The sequence below is a fragment of the Megascapheus bottae genome, chromosome 2 (genome assembly GCF_031878675.1).
Source record: "Megascapheus bottae isolate mThoBot1 chromosome 2, mThoBot2.hap1, whole genome shotgun sequence".
Lineage (NCBI taxonomy): Eukaryota > Metazoa > Chordata > Mammalia > Rodentia > Geomyidae > Megascapheus > Megascapheus bottae.
In genome coordinates, this window is record NC_143510.1 from 18,811,652 (window position 1) to 18,831,427 (window position 19,776).

At 44.6% G+C, this 19,776-nt stretch overlaps 1 protein-coding gene across 4 annotated transcripts in view; it reads right to left on the bottom strand.

Moving 5' to 3' along the window:
• Rftn1 (raftlin, lipid raft linker 1) overlaps positions 1-19,776 on the bottom strand; it is a 199,875-nt gene that overhangs the window by 175,099 nt on the left and 5,000 nt on the right. For 2 of the 4 annotated variants that reach the window (XM_090321855.1, XM_090321856.1), the window contains exon 2: positions 9,378-9,530. In XM_090321855.1, the coding sequence (XP_090177981.1) occupies positions 9,378-9,522 (145 nt within the window). In that variant the 5' untranslated portion in view covers positions 9,523-9,530. Of the gene's footprint in view, positions 1-9,377; positions 9,531-9,836; positions 9,867-13,852; positions 13,980-19,776 lie in introns of those variants that run through there. The other 2 variants (XM_090321854.1, XM_090321857.1) reach the window with 2 other exon arrangements.

The window sequence follows — 19,776 nt, forward strand, 5'->3', positions numbered from 1 at the left end:
ACCTACCTATCCAGGCACGAGGCCTCAGCTGAGCTCCAGGCTGCTCACAGAGAGCTCCCACCCATTCAGGCTCTTCCTTGCATGGCCTGCTCTCCCCTTGGACATCTCTCCACTGTCTCCCTCCAAGGAGGTTTGCTAAGCCTTAGCCTGGTTGTTTTCCCACTTTCAAATCATCAAAACACCCCAGGTACCAGTGGCTCACGCCTGTAATCCTAGCTACTCAGGTGGCTGAGATCTAAGGATGGAGGTTCAAAGCCACCCTGGGCAGAAAAGTCCATGAGACTCATATCTAAGCATTAAAAAAAGAAAAAAAATAGAAGTGGAGCTGGCTGAAGTGGTAGAGAGAGAGCTTGAGCAAACAAGGTAAGGGACAGCATTCCAGGCTCTAATTTCCTTCAGGACCAGAGCTTGCTGGGGCCTACGCCTTCCCTTCTACTGCCCCTGCCCCCTAAACCTGGTGGGTTTGTCAAAACTTACAGTCCCCACCCCCCGCCTTGGGATTTTGGAGTCAGGGATATGAAAAAAGGGTCTGAGATTTGCTCAGAGGGGTAGCTGCCTCTATAGCCATGGGAGCGCCAGGAAGGAATTCCCCTCCTCACTGAGCCCCAGCACCTCAGTGGCATAGGAGACCCAGCTGTCGTCAGTGTGCACCCCACCTACACAAGGTACCTTAAAATTCTCTCACGGCGAAGCCAGCACCCCTCCAATCTTCCTTCTTTCCCTCCAAACTCAAAAGCAACCCCATTCTTGCCCCTCCATGGCCACACACATTTCCCTGGGGTTAATCTGAGTCTCCTTATCCGCCCCACCCCACAAATCTTCACACCACCCACTGCTTACACCAGGACTCACCAACCAGTGCCATGGTGGGAGAAGACGGTCAGTCAGAAGGTTCAGCCAGCCTAAAGTCTGGCGTCCTATTTGCCTACACTCAGAGCAGCCACCTGTACTCCTGAGCTTGTTCACCTGTGCTCAAGCTCAGCCGCCTCACCTGGAACTCTCTCCCTACAGCACTAAGCCTGGGGCTGTGAGATGAACTCAGTTTGCCGCCTGACTTGGGAAGCGTTTAAGCAAAGTTGGAGAATCCTTATACCAACTTGTATTTTTATGGGTGCTAGGCTCATGGCTTGTCTTCCCAAATATGACAAGCCACATTAAAAAAGAAATACAAGTTGGCAGTGGTAAATAGGTAAATAAATAGGTTAAGTACTTACTGAGTATATTTTGTAGGAAACTTACATCCAAGTCATCGTTTCTATCAGCTCCACTCAGAAAAAAAAATTCCCACTCCGAGTGGTCTTTTAAGGACTAGATACGTGGATCCTAGGCCTGCAGCCTAGGTAGTAGGCAGGAACCTGTTACCTTGCTGGAGACCTAGAATAAGGCCAGGGCCTGGGGTAATAAACTCTCCAGGTGACTCTTGTATAAACTCAACTTTAAAAAGCCACTGCTGTGCAGTAATAACTACTTCTGGAGTCTCGTGGTCTTTTCTGGAAGCTGCCATTATTTCAATAATAATATCTTGGATCTCACCTTTCATGCCATTCATTATTGCTTAAAGCCAAAGCACTAAGAATGCCAGGATTTACAAGTGACCATTAAAACATTCACGCTCTTACCAAAAAAAAAGCAGCTTTAATTTTCCAAATGAGATGTAAATGGTGGCCAATCTTTCTAATTTAGTCTTTTTTGCACTCTCTCTCTCCTCTCCCCTTCTTCCCTCTCCCCCCTCCTCCCCCTCCCTCTCTCCTTCTCACCCTCTCTTCCTCTCCCTCCTCCCCACCCCCCACTCCAGCTTAGAGACAATAACTACCAGCTGCTTCGGTGCTTGTGCTCTGGGCCTAACATTACCCCGGCTGGATATTAAATAAAAACTGGCCCTTCAACAATGCGTTGCACAATCGATTGCCATGTTAGAAATAGTGAGTGTCACCCTGTCTTCTTACCCTGACCACCAAAAATTGGTACAGAACTAAAGGCTGGCAGGCAAAAAAAATCACAGCACAAATCTGATTGGCCTCCCAGAGGTCAGCCCTGGAAGACCTTAGACAGGAAAACCACAAAGATGAGAATTCTAAAAATGTGGCTGTGTGGCCTGGAACATGTGTCATGGGAATGTTTTGGAAGCAAGAATTTAGGAGGAGAAAAGGGAGACCAGCTTGAGAAGACAGGCAATGGAGAGAAGGGAACTTCTGAGCTCTTTCACGTGGGAGCCTTGTCCCTTCTGCACCAGACATGGGACTCAGAAACTGAGGAGGCCCAGAGAAGAGAAAGGCACTCAGAAAGATGATAGGATGTTATGCAGATTCATTTTTTTTAATGCTGGTGCTAGGGCTTGAACTCAGGCCCTGGGTATTGTCCCTTAGCTTATCCACTCAAGGCTACTGTTCTACTTGAGCCACAGCTTCACTCCCAACTGTTTTTTCTTGTTAATTGGAGGTAAGAATCTCAGCATTTCACTGCCTAAACTGGCTTTGATCCATGATCCTCAGATCTCAGCCTCCTGAGTTGCTACGATTACAGATGTGAGCCACTGGCACCTGGCTTGTCAATTCCTTTAAAGGAGATTAATACAATATCAGCTGTGGAATACACAGTAATTCTGCTTATTGCGTGTATAAAACCTAAGCTACTGCCTTGCTTCCATTGCTGGTGTAATGTAAAAGGGTACATATACAGTGGATCACATTTACCAAACAACATAGCAATCCCACCCCTGACATACGTATCCTACACAAATGAAAACAGCACACAAGAACTGTCCACAATGTCCACTGCAACTTGTCTCTATATGAGCCTCCAACTGGACATAGCTTGAGTGCTCGGGAAGGATCCAACAAAACACAGTGCATTCCAATGATGATACTCAGGAATGAGCAGGATTGGGCTTTTTCCCTTGAAAGTACTGGGATTTAAACTCAGGGCTCCATGAATCGAGCTGCATCCCCACCTCTTTTAGCTTTAGTGATTTTTCAGGTAATAACTTACATTTTTTTTTGCCCTGGGCCAGTCTGAACCACAGTTATAATAGCAATGCTTCTCTCCTAGCTGGTTACAAGCACACACCACCACACCCAGCTTACTTGCTAAGATGGAGAGTTTTCACTTGGTGCTCAACATGCCTTTAAACTGTGAACCTCCTGATCCTTGCTTCCTAAGTAGCTAAGGTGACAGGCCAGCAAGCCACCCAGCCAAGTCACAGGTTCTTGATACATCAGCATGGATAAATCACAGATGCCAGACATGAAAGTACACAGACTAAGTGATTCTATGTGTATGGTCTTCAGAAAGAAGCAAAACAAATCTCCAATGACAGGAAGCAGACTGGAGTGGGCAGTGACACCCGAGAGAGCCTTCTGGGGTGACAGGAAAGTCATAATGAGTATGGTGGTAGATTACAGATATAAATATGGGCCTGTTTCCCTGTGTATAAATTCTCCCTCAATAAAGTTGTACAAGCAGACACTACTGAGCTGGCACATAACAGAACTCGCACGATGGCCCTAAGCCTACCCTCATGTGGACAAGGCCTCTGTGCAGAGTTAAATCCCTGGATTCTGATCCTGTATACAACTTACTACCTGTCAAAACAATTTCCTCCCCCTGAAAAACACAGAGACTGAGAAACAGGACTGCTTGGATGACAGAGTGACAGCATTATTTGAAAATGTTTTAAGCAGAGTCGGAGCATCTGGTGTGTGATCCCGACAGCAGATGCCTGCTCTTCTCCCCATCTAGCCCCCTGCACTCCCTCTCTTTACTCCACTGCCACTTTCTTGAGGCCACCTGCATCTTGCCTGGTGTCTTCCATGGCTTCCAATTGGCCATCCCTCCGCCAGTTTGGCCCCTTCCATTCTTCTTCATTCTAAACTCAGAGAGGTCTTTACAGAATTTGCTTTCAATCACCTTTTCTCCATCTTCAAAACCTTAAGTGCTCTTGAAGATGATCAGACTCGCGGGGCACCAGTGGCTTATACCTGTAAGAGATCTGAGGATCGAAGTTCAAAGCCAGCCCAGGGAAGAAAAATGCAAGAGTCTTACCTCCAATAAACCAGCAAAACACTGGCATAGTTCAAGTGGCAGAGCAAAAAATAAAAAAAATAACAAAATGGCAGTGAGCAAAAGGACAATAGCTGAGTGAGAGCTCAAGACCTTAAGTTACAGTTCCAGTACTGGCTCAGAAAAGAGAAAAGGGGAAGAGAAGAGGGGAAGGAAGGAAGAACTAGATAGAAGTGGGAAGAAGAGGGGAGAGGAGGAGAGAAAAGAGGAGAGGAGAAGAGTGGAAGAAAGAGAAGCACCCATTAAGACCTTTCTGTCATCTGACTTCCAATGTTTGCAAGCACCACACTCCAGTCAAAGGGGAACCTTCTGCAGTTCCCCCTGCCTGGAAAGATTACCTCCTCCCATGCTTTTACTTCACCCAACTGCATTGCCACCCAGCATAATGGACCATTTTATCACAAATACTCTGCCCTGATTTTAAAAGCATCTATATAGGCCTGTATTTATGAAACGGTGACCACACAGAAGTGCTCACCAGTAGCCTTAGTTTACTTGAGCTGCTGTAACAAAATAGCACATGCTTCTTGACAGTTTATGTACTGGGCGGGGGGAGGGGGGCTACAGTGAAGGTGAGGGTGCTGGTATGACTGGGTTCTTTTTCTGGGGGGAGGGCTCCCTAATTAGATAACAGACAGAAGTTTTTCATTATGAGATGGTCATGGCAAAGAAGGAAAGAAGAGGACAGAGACAGAGAGAAGGAAGGAAAGAAAGAGAGACCAAAGTCTTTTGTCTCTTAAAGACACTAATGCACTTTGTATGATTTCATAATCACACTTGACCTTCCTTTCTTCCTTCCAAATACAGACACATTAGGAGTTAGGGCTTTAGTGGCTCTTGAGGAACATGATCCGGCCATGGCACCATTTACCTTGCTACTCTAGGTTGGTTCAAAATCTAGGCCTTGAAATCAAAAGTCTCACTCTTGCTAAGACAAAGAACCATGCTGACCTACTTAAGTTGCTGAGATGATGGCACTGTCCACATTGAAAGAGCTGGGGGAGTCTGTATGGGAAAGTAAAGAGCAACAGATAAAGCAAAGCCTAAGCCCCACGCATTGGCCTCTTACCTTGCCAACTGACCCCAGCACCCAAGGTACAAAGCAGCAGCTACTCCAGAGCCACACAGGCAGCTTTCACAGGGTTTTGGAGTGGCCTGGCACAAAGAAACTGGCAGACACCTATACATAATATGGATCGTGAGACACTGGGGTACAGAAATTGTGATGTTCTATGGGCCTCTGCCTGCAACAAAATTCATTTTTGGGCAGGTTCATCCCTTCGGTGACCAGACTTAATTGAAAATTTAAGGGCCAATCAAGTCACCAAAAACTGCCATTCTTGGCAGCTTATGAGCTAGGCTGTGAACTTCCTGCTGATCTTTGCTCTGTCAGTCTTGCAAGGGAGGCTTCAATCTCATGTACACAGCCCTAAGCTTTAAACAAAGGACAAATGAAAGTTATATTAGCCCTGGTCCCAAGTTCTGCTTCCTACCTAAGCCCCAGGATACAGGTTAACAATTTGTATTTGCCTAAGAGTTAGATGGGGTGACATTGATCAAGATGTATTGTATTCACTAATTCACATATTTAATTGAAACCCTTTCATACAACTACTTAAAGAAAATTATATATATACATATACTCACATACACAGAGAGAGAGAGAGACAGAGAGAATGTATGTGTATGAAACAGGAATCTTCCCTATGTAAAATAAGCATATCAAATGCCACTTTAAAAAATCTCTTATAAGGCCTAGCATCGTGACTCACACCTATGATCCCAGCCAGGGTATAAACAGGAGGATCTCAGACTGAGGCTGACCCCAGACACACATGCAAGATCCTACCTTAAAAAGGCAAGAAAAGGATTGGAGATGTGGCTCAAGGGGTAGAGTACCTACCCTTGTAAGCTGAGCAAGCCTGGAGTTCAAAACATAAAATCAAAATCTCCCATGAAAGATTATGCCCAAACCACATGAAAGAGGAACATTCTTATCCAATACAAGTTTCTAACCAGAACCTGGTAACTGGCATAGATACCCAGCTGCCTAGACCCTTACAGTTTAGAACTGTGCTGATGCCCAAGGAATGTAAATTTGAATTCATCCATAACTCACTATTGCTCACATACCCAGATCCTCAGTGTGTCCTGTAATGGTAAAATGGCATCAGAAACCACACAAAGGTGATCATGCAGAGCAACTGAATTTACAACGGCCACAGAGTGGGAATGCCTAAGAGGAATGAGCACAGTCAATAGAAAATAAAGCTCCTCGGCAAGTCAGCCACAAAGATAAAAAAAAAAAAAGCCAGACCAGAAGGCAGAGGTACTACTGAATGATTCTAATTATGGAATATTTGAAAAGGTGGTGGCAGAAGAGCAATTCAGGGCTCAGGGAAAGCTAATTGGTGGTTGTCTGGAGGGCAGGCAGTATTGGAGAAGGGTGACAGGAGTGGGAGAGGTAGCATTCTTCTCCTTGATGTGGTGACAAAGCTATGGACTTGAAAACTTTACATCCATGCAGTGCAGTAGATGGCAACCACACTCTCATCTAGTTGAAGAAATCAGGAATGAAATGAGACCAGGGATGGCATGTCTACCCCAGGACTTGGCATATCGCAGGTACTCAGTAGGCGTCCCTTTCTTCCAGAGAATGGGGAAGAGCTCACCATCAGAGCTTGAAGTATCTACCTGTCTCATACATCTAAGTTTACCAGGACCCCCCATAGATCAAAAGGCTCCTGTCAGTCAGAAGACACAAGCACAGAGAATGAAAAGAAAGGAAAACAAGACCTAACCTTCAACCTAAGGAAACATAAAAAAGATGAGTCTACAGTAAGAGCATTCATGCAGTCATGGATCCTTTGGATTCATGTCTATGAGGAATAATAGTTTCAGGCAGGTGCGATGCTGGCAAGCAGTAAGGTGTAGAGGTCTTGGCAGTGTTGGAAGCTGGGAAAGGACTACCCTGAGTGAGCAGGAACCACTGAACCATGAACCATAGTTCATGAACACAGGAACCATGAACACAGTCCCAGGGAAGATCAAGGCCAAGCCAGAACACCCTGAGCTCTATCATGAATTTGAACCTCAACTTCATTTGCTCAGGGGACCTCTTAGAAGACCTGAGCATGAAGAAATAGATGTGTGCTTTCCACAAACATGTTCTATCTAGGGGGCAATTTGGCAATTTATCAACAGTCCTGACATTCATATCCTTCAACTTGGCAATTCCTGAGGAAATAATCAGAAATGTACACAAAGATTTATGTACAACATCGCTTATCACAACATTATTTATAATAGCCCAAAGCCTAAAATAACTTCAGTGTCCAATAAAAGAGGACTGATAAATAAATTATAGTACACTGAGTGATTAAATCATGTAGAGACCTTAAATCATTCTCTCAGAGCATATGGAAGACAGCGCATGCTTGCTATACAATGCTAAAAAAAAAAAACAGGATGCAAAAATGCATGTTAAATATTCATTCAGCAAATATCCAGGATTATCCAGTAAGTGCTAGGCTCTGTCCTGAGCACTAAGGGTACAGCAGCAGACAGACACAATCCCTGCCAATGTGCCAAGGAATTCTACCTTCTAATGAAGGAAGAAAGACAGCAAACAAGAACCATTAAGCAATCTATCTAAGTACCTTAGAAGCATGCGTGGCTGAGAAACTAGAGGGGAAGGAGGTGGGGTTTGGGAGGAGGCGAAAGTTTTAACTAGATAGTCATGGAAAGTTTCAGAGAAAACCGGGGTGGGTGAGAAATAAGGCATGGGTCATGTAGCATTTGCCTATAATCTCAGCACGTAAGAGGATGAAGCAGAAGGAAAAGGAATCTGAAGCCAGCTTTAACTAAGGATCAAGACTGTCTCAAAACTAAACAAAGGGAGAGATTCCTGGGGAGAACTACCAGGCTGAGCAAAAGCCCAAGGCAGGAAAAGGAACGTAGTTGATGGGAGGCAGAGGAGGATGGTAAGCAGAGGACCAGGGTACTCTGTAGAGGGAGGGAGGCCAGCGTGGTTTTGACTCTAAAATGGGGCATATAGTCATCTTATGATCAGATCACAAAGGCTAATGCCATCAAAGAAAGCACAATTCAGGAAGCAGAGCCTCTGGGACCTAGAGAAACAGCAACAAGAGGTCAGGGAAATAATCCAGAGAATGAACTTCAAAGCATTGGGGGCAAAGAGCAACAAGTATCTGTGGAGCTTTGTACAAGCAGAATTGCTCTTCTTAGTAATAAAAAAAAAAGATGTTTTTAAAAACCAGATGTCCCTGCTGATGGCCCAGCTATCCATCTCTCCCAGGGCTCAAGTGCAGCATCAGCTTATCACAGTAGAAAGGAGGAAGAGGAAGAGAGGGGGAAGAGAGGAAAGGAGGAAGTAGAGAAGAAGAAAGGAGGAAGAAGAAAAGAAAGAGAAGCAAGAGGAGGAGGAGGGGAAAAGGGGGAAGGAGGAGGGAGGAGCAGTACTTCAGGCATTCTCTCCTCTCTTCTCCATGGCTGCCCTGACAGAATACTCACATGCCCCTTATACAGATGGGACAAGCCAAGTTCTCGAGGCTTAGGGACTTGTCATTGACTGCAGAGCACAGCTAGGATCAAACCCCAAAAGTAAAGGTTTTTCTCACTCATCCTTCCTCAAGTTCAAAGAAGCTCACACCCACCCCAGAGACCCAGGGAGGAGGTACCTTGAGTGACAAATGCCTAGTTGTGTTATTTTTCTGGGATTCAAAATGCAGATGTATCCTTTCCATATCTGCCAACACCTCTAACTTGTCCTGCTCTTCTGTCACAGGTTCAGGTCTTTTCATCAGCTCCAGCTCTAGGAAACCAGGACATACCTCCCAACAACTCTCAGCCCAGGCTCCCAGCAACACAGTAGGTACTCTGCACACACTCTAAAATGCCAGTCACCTGAGGGCACTGCCTGTTCCCTCAGTGACCCTGGATATTGGCTATGGGAGGAGATCCTTACTCTTTCTGTCTCTGAAGAGGCAGACATTCCAAGGGGACAGAAAGATGAACAGAGGACAGAGTCACAGGAGAACAGAAGGGTAACATTTTCCATGGGGCTCACTACCAAACCAACTCTGAGAATTGCTGGGCTCAGGACCAAATGCAGCATGCCCATGGCACAGCTTGGCCCCCTCCTGGCTCTACCATTTTTACTGTAATGTAGATGCTCTCTATTATATGCAACGCTGCCCAGAAAAATCTGCACAGAAGCTGTCTCCTTCACAGGCTCCCGGGGGACACCCTTCAGGGTTTTCCCAGCCACCGGGAAGGCCACGGCTAGGCAGACTCACCTGCACTCAGGGTCGTGAACTCTAGGAAACGGTATTCATAGGACACGTCCACCTTGGTTTCTACCTGAGGCCTTTTCAGAGTGGAATAAATATTCCCAGGCCGCTTCTCCTCGCGTTTCTCCAGCTTGTTCAAGCCACAACCCATTTCGGCAGCTGTCCACAACAAAAAGAGAAGACAGTTGGTTTTCTTTTGCAGAGATTAAGTTTATTAAGCACCAAAGTACAAAAGATGCCCAATTTTCCTTAAGAAAACCTTCAGGTCTGAGCATAGAGGGCCACGCCCTGCACCCAGACTACTTTGTCATCCTGTTAGAATGCCATTACTAGCCATTCTGTGATGTCTAAATGTCACCAAAAGCATGTCTGTCTTCCCCCTCCCCCTATCAAAGGAAAATTATACATCAGAGTGCTTCAGTTTCACTATAATTTGTACATATGATTTTTAAAAATGATACCTACAAGGCACTATGATGCATTCTGGTGTCAGCCTATCTGCTAAAAAAAACAAAACAAATAAACAAAAGAAAAAAAAAAACAGGAGCTATGTCACTTTCCTGGTGGTTACTAAAAGAGAATAATAAAGTTACTGTTACAACAATGTCTAAACTCCGAGTCCTTTTTACTCTCAAAAGTAATTATTTAGACAGGAATCTATATTCCTAAAACATGTCTAAGAGTACCTGGTGATGCTTTCATGGGCCTGGTCTATAAAAACATTCAACACTAACAACAACAAATCTCCCTTTCTTCTTTCATATCAAACTATGAGAAATAATAGGATGTTGCCTCATTCTTCAGCATCTCAGAGCAAAAGGAAATCTGACAGTGCCCCAAAAATAGAGACAGAGACCCTGGGAGCAGAAATGTGCAAAGGATTAGAGCAAAAATCTTAGGCTGAAGCAGCAAGTGGGGAAATATGAATAATGTGCCCACCAGCTGGGCTGAGCTTCTACTCCTTCACAGGATTACAAACAATGAGGTTTCTGTTTATTTAGGCAGAATGACAGTCACAAAGTGACTTTTTCTCCACTCTCCTAGCTCTAGCAGAAGATGATTTCCTTCTTTGGATTGGGCCATGCCTTCCCCTCTTGCCCTCTGGAGTATCAAGGCTGCCATCAGAATGTATGCACAAAATTATTAACTGGCCAGGATATCACAGGCAGCAACACAGTAACTGCTTCCTTTTCAAGATAAGAATTTCCTTTCCCCTCAATCCATATACAAGGTGCCCACCCAGCTTCCTCAGGCAATTTAGCAAGTTCCAGAAAAATAAACGGAATCTCCCCGATGTGGGGGGGGGGGGGGGAGTAGAAGGTGGCTGGTGGAGCCACGACCACGTCATATTTTGCAGTCATTAAAAAAAAAAAAAAAGCAAGGCTGAAAGAATGGATGAGAACAGGAAGGCTTACTTATGCCTTAATAAGGGAACATTAGCGTCCAAAGGCCGGAGCAGGCATGATTTACACTCAGCCTGCTAAACTGATGACTAGACTCCTTACAGAGCTCTGTGCATCGGGAGTGAGGCTGACCTGGGGCTTGCTATACACAAGACTACAGAGGGCAAAGCTTAACTAGGAAGGGGCCTTCTTGCCTAGCAAGGCAGGCCTCGCCCTGCACACACCCAGGCAGGCCTGCCTCGCCTGGAAATCTAAGGATATGGGGATCTCTAGGAAGAACCTTAAAGTTTTTTGCTACCCTGTCAAAAGTCTTTCCTTCAAGACCACAACTAGGCCAGGTGTGGTGAGGCACAACTGAAATTCCAACTATGCAGCAGGCAGAGGTGGGGGGATAGCTGTTTGAGGCCAGCTATATAAGCGTAAGATCCTGCTGGGTACTGGTGGCTCATGCCTGTAATTCTAGCTACTCAGGAGGCTGAGATATGAGGATCACAGTTCAAAACCAGCCCAAGCAGGAAAGTCTGTGAGACTCTTATTTTCAATTAATCACCAAAAAGCCAGAAGTAGAGCTGTGATTCAAAAGATACAGCGTTAGCCTTGAACAGAAGTGTCTAGTCCCTGAATTTGAGCTCTAAAACGGGCACAAAAATTGGGTATTGGAATCTACCTGAAAAAATAACTAAAGCATAAAGGACTGAAGGCTTAAGTTGTAGAATATCTGCTTAATAAGTGTGAAACCCTAAGTTCAAGCCTCAGTACAGGAACGAAGGAAGGGAGAAAGGAAGGAATGAGGGGGGGGGGGAAGCCAAGTAGCTTGGAAGACTGTTTCCAAGGTGAAGATACCAGATATGGAAGAGGACAAACATTGAAGAAGTGGGAATTTCTGCTTTTTGAATTGAGGTGAAAGCTGGGTGTATCTTTGGACTGCCCCCTTATAGGAGCTTAGAACTACACAGAGTTGGAGTCAATTCCAAACCAGCATGGATCAGTGCACAACATAGGCATTTAAGATCTGATCTAAGTCAGGCACACAAGATCCAGAAAGCCCTGTCCTCCCAGAGGTCGCAAAGGAAAACACAAATGAACAAACCTACATGCAGTGGCTGGCTACGCAGAGGTTGGAAGTCTGGACAGGTGCAAGGTGTTAGGAGAATGTTAAATTTTTAATTATTTTAAGAGGTGTTTGTTTGGCTGGTTTGTGCTGGTACTGGGGCTTGAACTTAGGGCACTGTCTCTTCACTTAAGCCTCACTTCCACTTCTGGCATTTTGCTGGTTCATTGAAATTTTGCTGGGTTAATTAGAATCTCATGGATTTTTCTGCCTAGGTTAGCTTTGAACCACAATCTTCAAATCTCAGCCTCCTAAGGAGAATTACATGTGAGTAACCAGTGCCTGGCTTTTTCAGAGTACCATGGGTCAAAGCACCTGTTAGAAAAGCCTTATTTTAAAAGTGCATTTTGCCAGGCTCATATCTATAATCCTAGCTACTTGGGAAGCTAAGCTCTGAGGATCTCAGTTCAAAACCAGCCAGCAAGGAACGTCTGTAAGATTCCTATATCCAATTATCACCATTCCAACCCCCCCCAAAAAAAGCCAGAAGTAGAGCTAGCCTTGAGCAAAAGAATCTTAGGGACAGTTCCCAGGCTGTGCATTCCAACCCCTGGACCACCATATTTTAAAAATGTACATTTTTATTAACAACTAACCAAGCACCTATATACTAGGTGGGCAATAAATGAATTTATATTTTCAAAGACAAATTAATTTCATAAAGAGCAAGTCCTCATTTACCACACTTGCCCCTAATCTATGGCAGCCAGCAAAGCTAATTTTAACAAATGACAACAGCTCCTGACAAGCAACAGAGACGGAGCCATTACAAGCAAGGATGCCAGGTCGCCTGGAACACATTTTATTTCTAAACTTACATTCCACAGTTGAAGACCTAAGTGTGTTTATTACAACATTCATGCACGATCCTAATTAAGAAGCTGTTCCACACTAACATCTCTCTCAATCCAGAGACAGAAAGGAAAACTTTAAAACTTAGTCAACTACTCAGTTGGCATCCAATTTTCACATTCTGAATAGCATAGTATAAGAAACCCAAAGATAAGTAAGATTTACCTTCTGAAAGTAGTTGTTATTTGCAATGTCTGGGGGGTGTGGAAGAGAGGATCAATGTCTGGGCTTGGTAGTGCTGTTTCATGCTTGTAATCCTACTATGCTGAAATCTGAGGATCATGACTCAAAACCAGCCAAGGAAGTGGATCTATGACTCAAATGGTAGAGTTCCAGCCTTGAGCAAAGATACTCAGGGATAGTGTGCAGGGCCCCAAGTTCAAACCCCAGGACTGGCTCTCACATACACATTTCTATAAAATAGTATTAATGTAAAGTACCAGGTTTGTAATTATCATGTTTTTTTTTTTTGCAGTACTAGGTTTTGAACTCATAGCCTCATGTAGGAAGAATTTTAGCCCAGAACAGTACCTCAGTCCCCAAACCAAGAAACATCTCAACTGACCCAAGATCTGGGACCTTGCTCAGCAACCTTTAAACTGGGACTCACAGAAACCATGTAACAATATTTGTTGCTTTAAGCCAGAGCTTTGGGGTGATTCTTTCTGTACCCACAGATGAAGAAGGCAGACAACTCAGAATAAAAATTCTGCTATTGTTGTGCATGAGAAGCATCATCTGCACCTGAGCTTCAGTTCTAGAGTACCAGTTCCACACTAATAGATAATACAAATGATATAAACACACATGGTGTTTGTGTAATTGCAAGACAACATTCCAGCTGGGTGTTGGTGGCTCTCACTTGTAACCCAAAATACTCAGGAGGCTAAGTTCTGACTATCACAGTTCATAGTTCAAAGACAGCCTAGGCAGAAAAGTCTGTGAGACTCATCTCCAATTAACACTCCAAAGCTTGGAAATGGAGCTGTGGTAGAACACCAGGCTTGAGCAAAAAAGCTAAGCAAGAGCATAAGGCCCTGAGTTCAAGCCCCAATACAGACAGACAAGACAAGACAGACAGACACACACACACACACACACACACACACACTTACATGTCTGTGGGATCAGACCAGGAGTACACTGAAGCTCTGTCACTATGTCCATCAGAGCCAGTCTGACAAACCAGCTTCCTCAGAAAATCTAGGGTGCTGCTTGCAGCAGGTATGGCAGTGTGTGCCTCCCCTGGGAGTTGCTCAGGAAGGAGCAGAGGCTCCAGCCACATCTGCTAATGCAGACTCCATATCCTGAGCACAAGTCTGGCGGACAGTAAAGTTTGAGAAGCCAGGCTGCAGGGGGTGTGGCCTGAGCACAAGGCCTTCTCCTCCCCCCCAGGGAGTTAAGGCATCCCTGGGCTACAGCACAATGTCAGGGAGCACACTGAATCCTTCCCACTCACAGCCCTCACTCACAGCCTGTCACCCAGCTAAGAACCACAACCTAGAGCTCAGCTCCTCCTCACCACCCTACCTGACTCTGCCCTCAGATTCCTCTGCTGCCCACCCCCTGAATTTCCCTCTTCAGCCTCCTCCTGGCACATCCCTCAAATTAATTAATTTTAACTACTTCAAACATATGGAAAACACAGAAAGCAACCCATCCGTGCACCTGCCACCTGGATTTGACAAATAAGGAAAAATGTACCTGATTTTACCTCATCTCCCTCTTTTTGCAGAAATAAAAGCTCTTGGGTGAGGTTCCATGTGCTTCCGTTCTCTCTCACCTACTGTTCCTGAATTTACTCCTCTATATGCTGTTATGACACCCAGAGAAACAGGGCAGAGGTTTCCATACTTCCTCAGGGCACATTACATTTGTCATGGCACCCCAGGGGCTGTAAGAACACCCAACCATCCTTCCGATTAACAAGTGAAATCCAAGCAATACTTATTAATGATACTTATGTAATACTGATAAGTTTGTAGCTTCTTGAAAAAACAATATACTTTCTGGGTGCCATGGCTCATGTCTGTAAACCCAGCTACTTGGAAGGCTGAGACTGCTGGGATTGCAGTTTGAAGCCAGCTTGAATGGAAAAGCTTGAAAACCATGAAGAGCTGAGCAATGTGGCCAGGCCTGTTACCTTAGCTAAGACAGGAAGCCTTACATAGATGGAGCTCTTACATAGGAAGCGGAGATCTATCTCAAAAATAATGAGCCAATGTCAGGGATGGGAACATGACCTAGTGTGGGGGGGCCTGAGTTCAAATGCCAGTATTGCCAGCACTGGTGGCTCACACCTATAATCCTAGCTACTCCAGAGGCTGAGGTCTGAGGATCACGGTTCAAAGGCAGTCTGGGAAGGAAAGACTGTGTGACTCTTATCTCAAATTAAGTACCAGAAAAACTGGAAGTAGAACTGTGACTCAAAGTAGTAGAGTGCTCACTAGCCTTGACCAGAAAAGCTCAAGCACAGTGCCTAGGCCCTGAGTTCAAGCCACTAGACCCACAGACAAAAAGAAAAAAGAAAAAAAAATTCACATACATAACCTTGTCCCCCAGTTTACATACTTCATCTCCCCTTCTTCTTACTGAACCTGCTGGGTGCAAAACCCCCATGTCCCTCGTCCCTCGCTAGACTGTCCTTTCTAGCTCGGAGCCAACATCCCAGGGCCTATGTCAACATCTGTACTTAAAGTGTCCCAAAATTTCCAAAGAGCTCCATGCCTTTGCCAAACATGTCTGTCCTCGGGGGTCCTGGGACACTGCCTGGTAACACCCAGGCTCAACCCCTGGGGATTAGTTCATCCCCCCCCCTTCCCCTACCACCATCCTCATCCAGTATTGACTAGCCTTGGTAAATGCGTCACTGGCCATGCTAACCTGCTCTCCCAGGATCCACCAAAGCCATCTCCAGTCTGGCTTCTCCTCATCCACCTGATCATCTCCCACCAGTTTTTGTCGATTAACTAGCAGGTAGCACAGAAGAGGCTCAAGGAGTGTCATCGCATTGTGCTGACAAGGAGGCAGAGCATTAGTTTTCCCCAATCTCCTTCTTCCCTGGACCTGTCCTCTACTGTGACCTAGAGTCAAGTCAGATGAAGCTCTTCTCTATTCAAAACCCTCCCACATCACGCCTGTACCTCCTCCTTCCTTTCCCCCAGACTCAGGCAAGAAGATCATTTGAGCACATGAGCTTGAGTCCAACCCAATCAGCATAGTAAAGACCCCTTTGAAAAATTCCATAGAAATGTAAAAAAAAAAAAAATAGCTAATGCCAGTGACTCACACCTATAATCCTAGTTACTCAGGAAGCTGAGATCTGATGATTGAAGTTCAAAGCCAGCTTGGGCAAAGTCCACCTCCAAAATAATCAGCAAAAGACAGAGCTAGAGGTAGGTGGTAAAATGCCAGCCAAGCAAGCAAGCCCAGGAAATACAAGGTGCTGAGTTCAAATTGCAGAATCGGGGGGGGGGGGGTAAAAAAGTAAAACCTCAATAAAAAAAAAAAAAAACTATTTTTATGGAAGCTATCTTCTTGCTGGTTTCTGGAATGCTTTTTCTCTTTCCTTATGTCCTGGGCTTGGGCTCAGGACATGAGCACTGTCCTTGGGTTTTCTCAAGGCTGGAACTCTACCACTTGAGCCACAGCACCACTTCTGGCTTTTTTCTATATATGTGGTACCAAGGAATTGAACCCAGGTCTTCTTGCATGCTAGACAAGCACTCTACCACTAGGCCAAACTCTAGGCCCAACATATCTTTTTAAGAAATAGTCATCTACACCAGGCACACACCTGACTCCTGGCTACTCAGGAGGCTCATGATCTGAAGATCATGATTCAAAACACGAGTGGGAGCCCGGCACAGAGGCTCACACCTGCCATCCTAGCTACTCAGTTGGCTGAGATGAGGATTGCAGTTCAAAACCAGCCTGGGCACTAAAGTCTGTGGGACTCTTAGCTCCAATAAACTACTAGAAAACTGGAATTGGCACTGTGGTTCAAGGGGTAGGGAGGTAGCCCTGAGCTGAAGAGCTCAAGGACAGCGCCCAGGCCGAGTTCAAGCCCTATGACCCAAAAATAAAACACAAAAACAAAAACAAAAAAAAATTGTGGGCAGTAAAGTACAAGGTTCTTACATCCAATTAACCAGCAAAAACAAAACAAAAAAACCCCAGAAAACCAGAAGTAGTATTGTGGCTCAAGTGGTAAAGTGCTTATCTTGAGAAAAAGAAAGCTAAGGGACAGTTCCGGAGGTCCTTAGGATGTATATTAAGTAAGTAAGTCTTCTGCATCTTTGCATTTTTTCATGATATATGCCGTGGAAATCAGCACCTGTCAGTCACAGAGAGACATTGCTCATTAATTTGTACAACACACAGTACTGTATACAGATGGATTCATCGTGTGTTCAACACACATCTGTACAGAGACACAGGACAGAGAGGGAACACTGAGTCTGGCACTTCTGGGGCAAGATGGAAGAGCACATGATATGGGCAGGAAGGACTTCGGCATTCTGGATGGACCATTATGCAATTTTGACTTTTCCAACATGCCTATGAACAATATTGACTCCCCATCAGCCAGACTGCAAGAAAAAAAAAATTTCAAAAGAGTATCAACAAAACCCTATGAGCATGACTCTTATTTCAAATATATCACAAAACCACATGGAAAGGAGAAAATAACCCTGGACCATTGAATTCAGTACATCAGCTTTTTAATCTTTTGTCTGAAGACACAAAAGAATTGTACACAAACATGAACTGTAACTTGGGGGGTGGGGGCTATTTTTTGCACCAATACAGGTTAGTGATCCTCAAACAAGCAGTATAAAAGAGAAGTTAGACAAATGAGAAAATATTTTGTTTTCTTCATTGGGTACTCACTATTTTCTTATGTCTATTACTCACTCAACAAATATGCTGAGTACTCAGTACGTGCTAAGTCCTGTTCTAAATGTTGATCAGATCATAGGACACCCAAAATTCACCATCTCCCATCCAAAAAGCAAACAGTAATCCTGCCTTCATGACCTAACTTTCAAGAATAGAGAAACAGACAAAAGTAAATTAAAAATAATAAGTAAAATTAAGTTTGCGGTAGTACTAGGGTTCAAACTCAAACTAGTAGGTACTCTACCTCTGAATTATACCCCAGCCCCTTTTGCTTTACTTATTTTTCAGAAAGGATCTGACAATTTTTTTGTCCACAGTCATCCTTAGATTGTGATCTTATTTATGCCCTCTATGTAGTTAGGATGCCCAAGCATATACCACCATACCCTTCTTACTTGTTGAGATGGAGTCTTGCTATCTTTTTGCTCAGGCTAACTTAGAACCATTATCCTCCTAGTCTCTACCTACTCAGTAGCTGGGATTACAGGTGTGATCCACCATGCTCAGACCTTAAATGAAATTCAGTTTTTCAAGTATATACCAAACAGAAAGCTGGGCCAGAAAGCCTGGCATCAGAAAGTAGCATGACTCAGTGGTAACACAGTGAGCCCATTTCAATTCTTACCTCTGGCTGGTCTCATTACCTATGGCCACTCCTCCTTCACCCCTGTACCCTGGAGGCAGGTCAGAGCCAGAGGAACCCTCAAGTGAGCCTTTCACTACCCCCAAATCATGTCCCTTGATCTCAGCCCTGGCAGTTAGCCATCTGATTAGAATGTACCCACATTTTCTAGCTCTTCAGGTCCTGGCCTGCTGGCAGTTTATTTTTTCCTTCTGAATTCAACCCAGGCAGGGAGCAGGTCACATAGATGCATATTTAAAAGCTAGAGTGAATTCGTATTTGGATAGGAAGGAATTAGCAGGGCTCAAGCAGTGGCTAGGGCTCGCCTGCTGTCCTCATCTCTGCTGGATCACATCCTGGTAAAATATGCACAGATAATAATGAAGTCCACTGGAGGACTAGGAGGAAGAAAAAATCAAAATTTCTATCAAAAATTGAATGAGAAGGAAAAGAATTATCACACACACACACACACACACACACACACACACACACCCCATAAATATAAGCCTGGCACTGGCTAGCACCTACAGTCCTAGTTACTCAGGAGGCTGAGATCTGGGGATTACAGTTCAAAGCCAGTCCAGGCAATCAAATCCAAGAGACGCTTATTTCCAATTAACCAGCATAAACCAAAAACAGAAGTATTTCTTAAGTAGTAGAGTGCCAGCCTTGAGTGAAAAAAAGAAATAAGAGCACAGAGTTCAAGCTCTAGTACTGGTACCTGCACATGCACACAGACTATATTAAATTATCACCAAACACTTAGTATTTCTACATAGACCCCTGCTACACAAAACTTCAGGAGCTTAAAGAGGAAAAGAAAAATAATAATAAAGAAAATCAATATATGGTGACTTCCCCCCAATACTTCGTTATGCCTAGCCAATGGCCTTTCCGTTACCCCAAGGTTTCCTGCATGGAAAAAAGGGGTTCTATCCTATTCAGGAGACTGATCTGAGGACTGCAGTTTCAAGCAGCTCAGGTAGGAAAGTCCATAAGATTCTTATCTTCATTTCACTACTAAAAAGCTGGAAGTGGAGCTGTGAAACATGAGACAGAGCACTAATTTTGAGAGGAAAAAAAAAAGGGACAGTGCCCGTGCCCTGAGTTCAAGCCTTAGGACAAGAAAGGAAAGAAGGGAAGAAAGGAGGAAGGAAAAGGGGAGGAAAAAAGGGAGGGAGAGAGGGAAGGAGAGAGGGAGAGAGGGAGGAAAAAAGGAAGGAGGGAGGGAGGGAAGGAAGGAAGGAAGGAAGGAAGGAAGGAAATGGGTTCTGCTGTCATTAACGAGAGTGTCTCAGTCTCTTTCCTGAGGTCTAGGAAACATAGAAAGGTGAACTTAGGGCAAGTCAACCTGGCTAAACTTCAGTTTCCTGTTTAAATGTTATCAGCAGGAACCACCCACAAGGATTACATTCAGATGCACTAGGCCCAGCATCTCTAACTCCAGCCTGGAATCCAAGCTACTTGACAGGTCAAGATCTAAAATACTGTTGGCAAGCTCCCATCTCAACC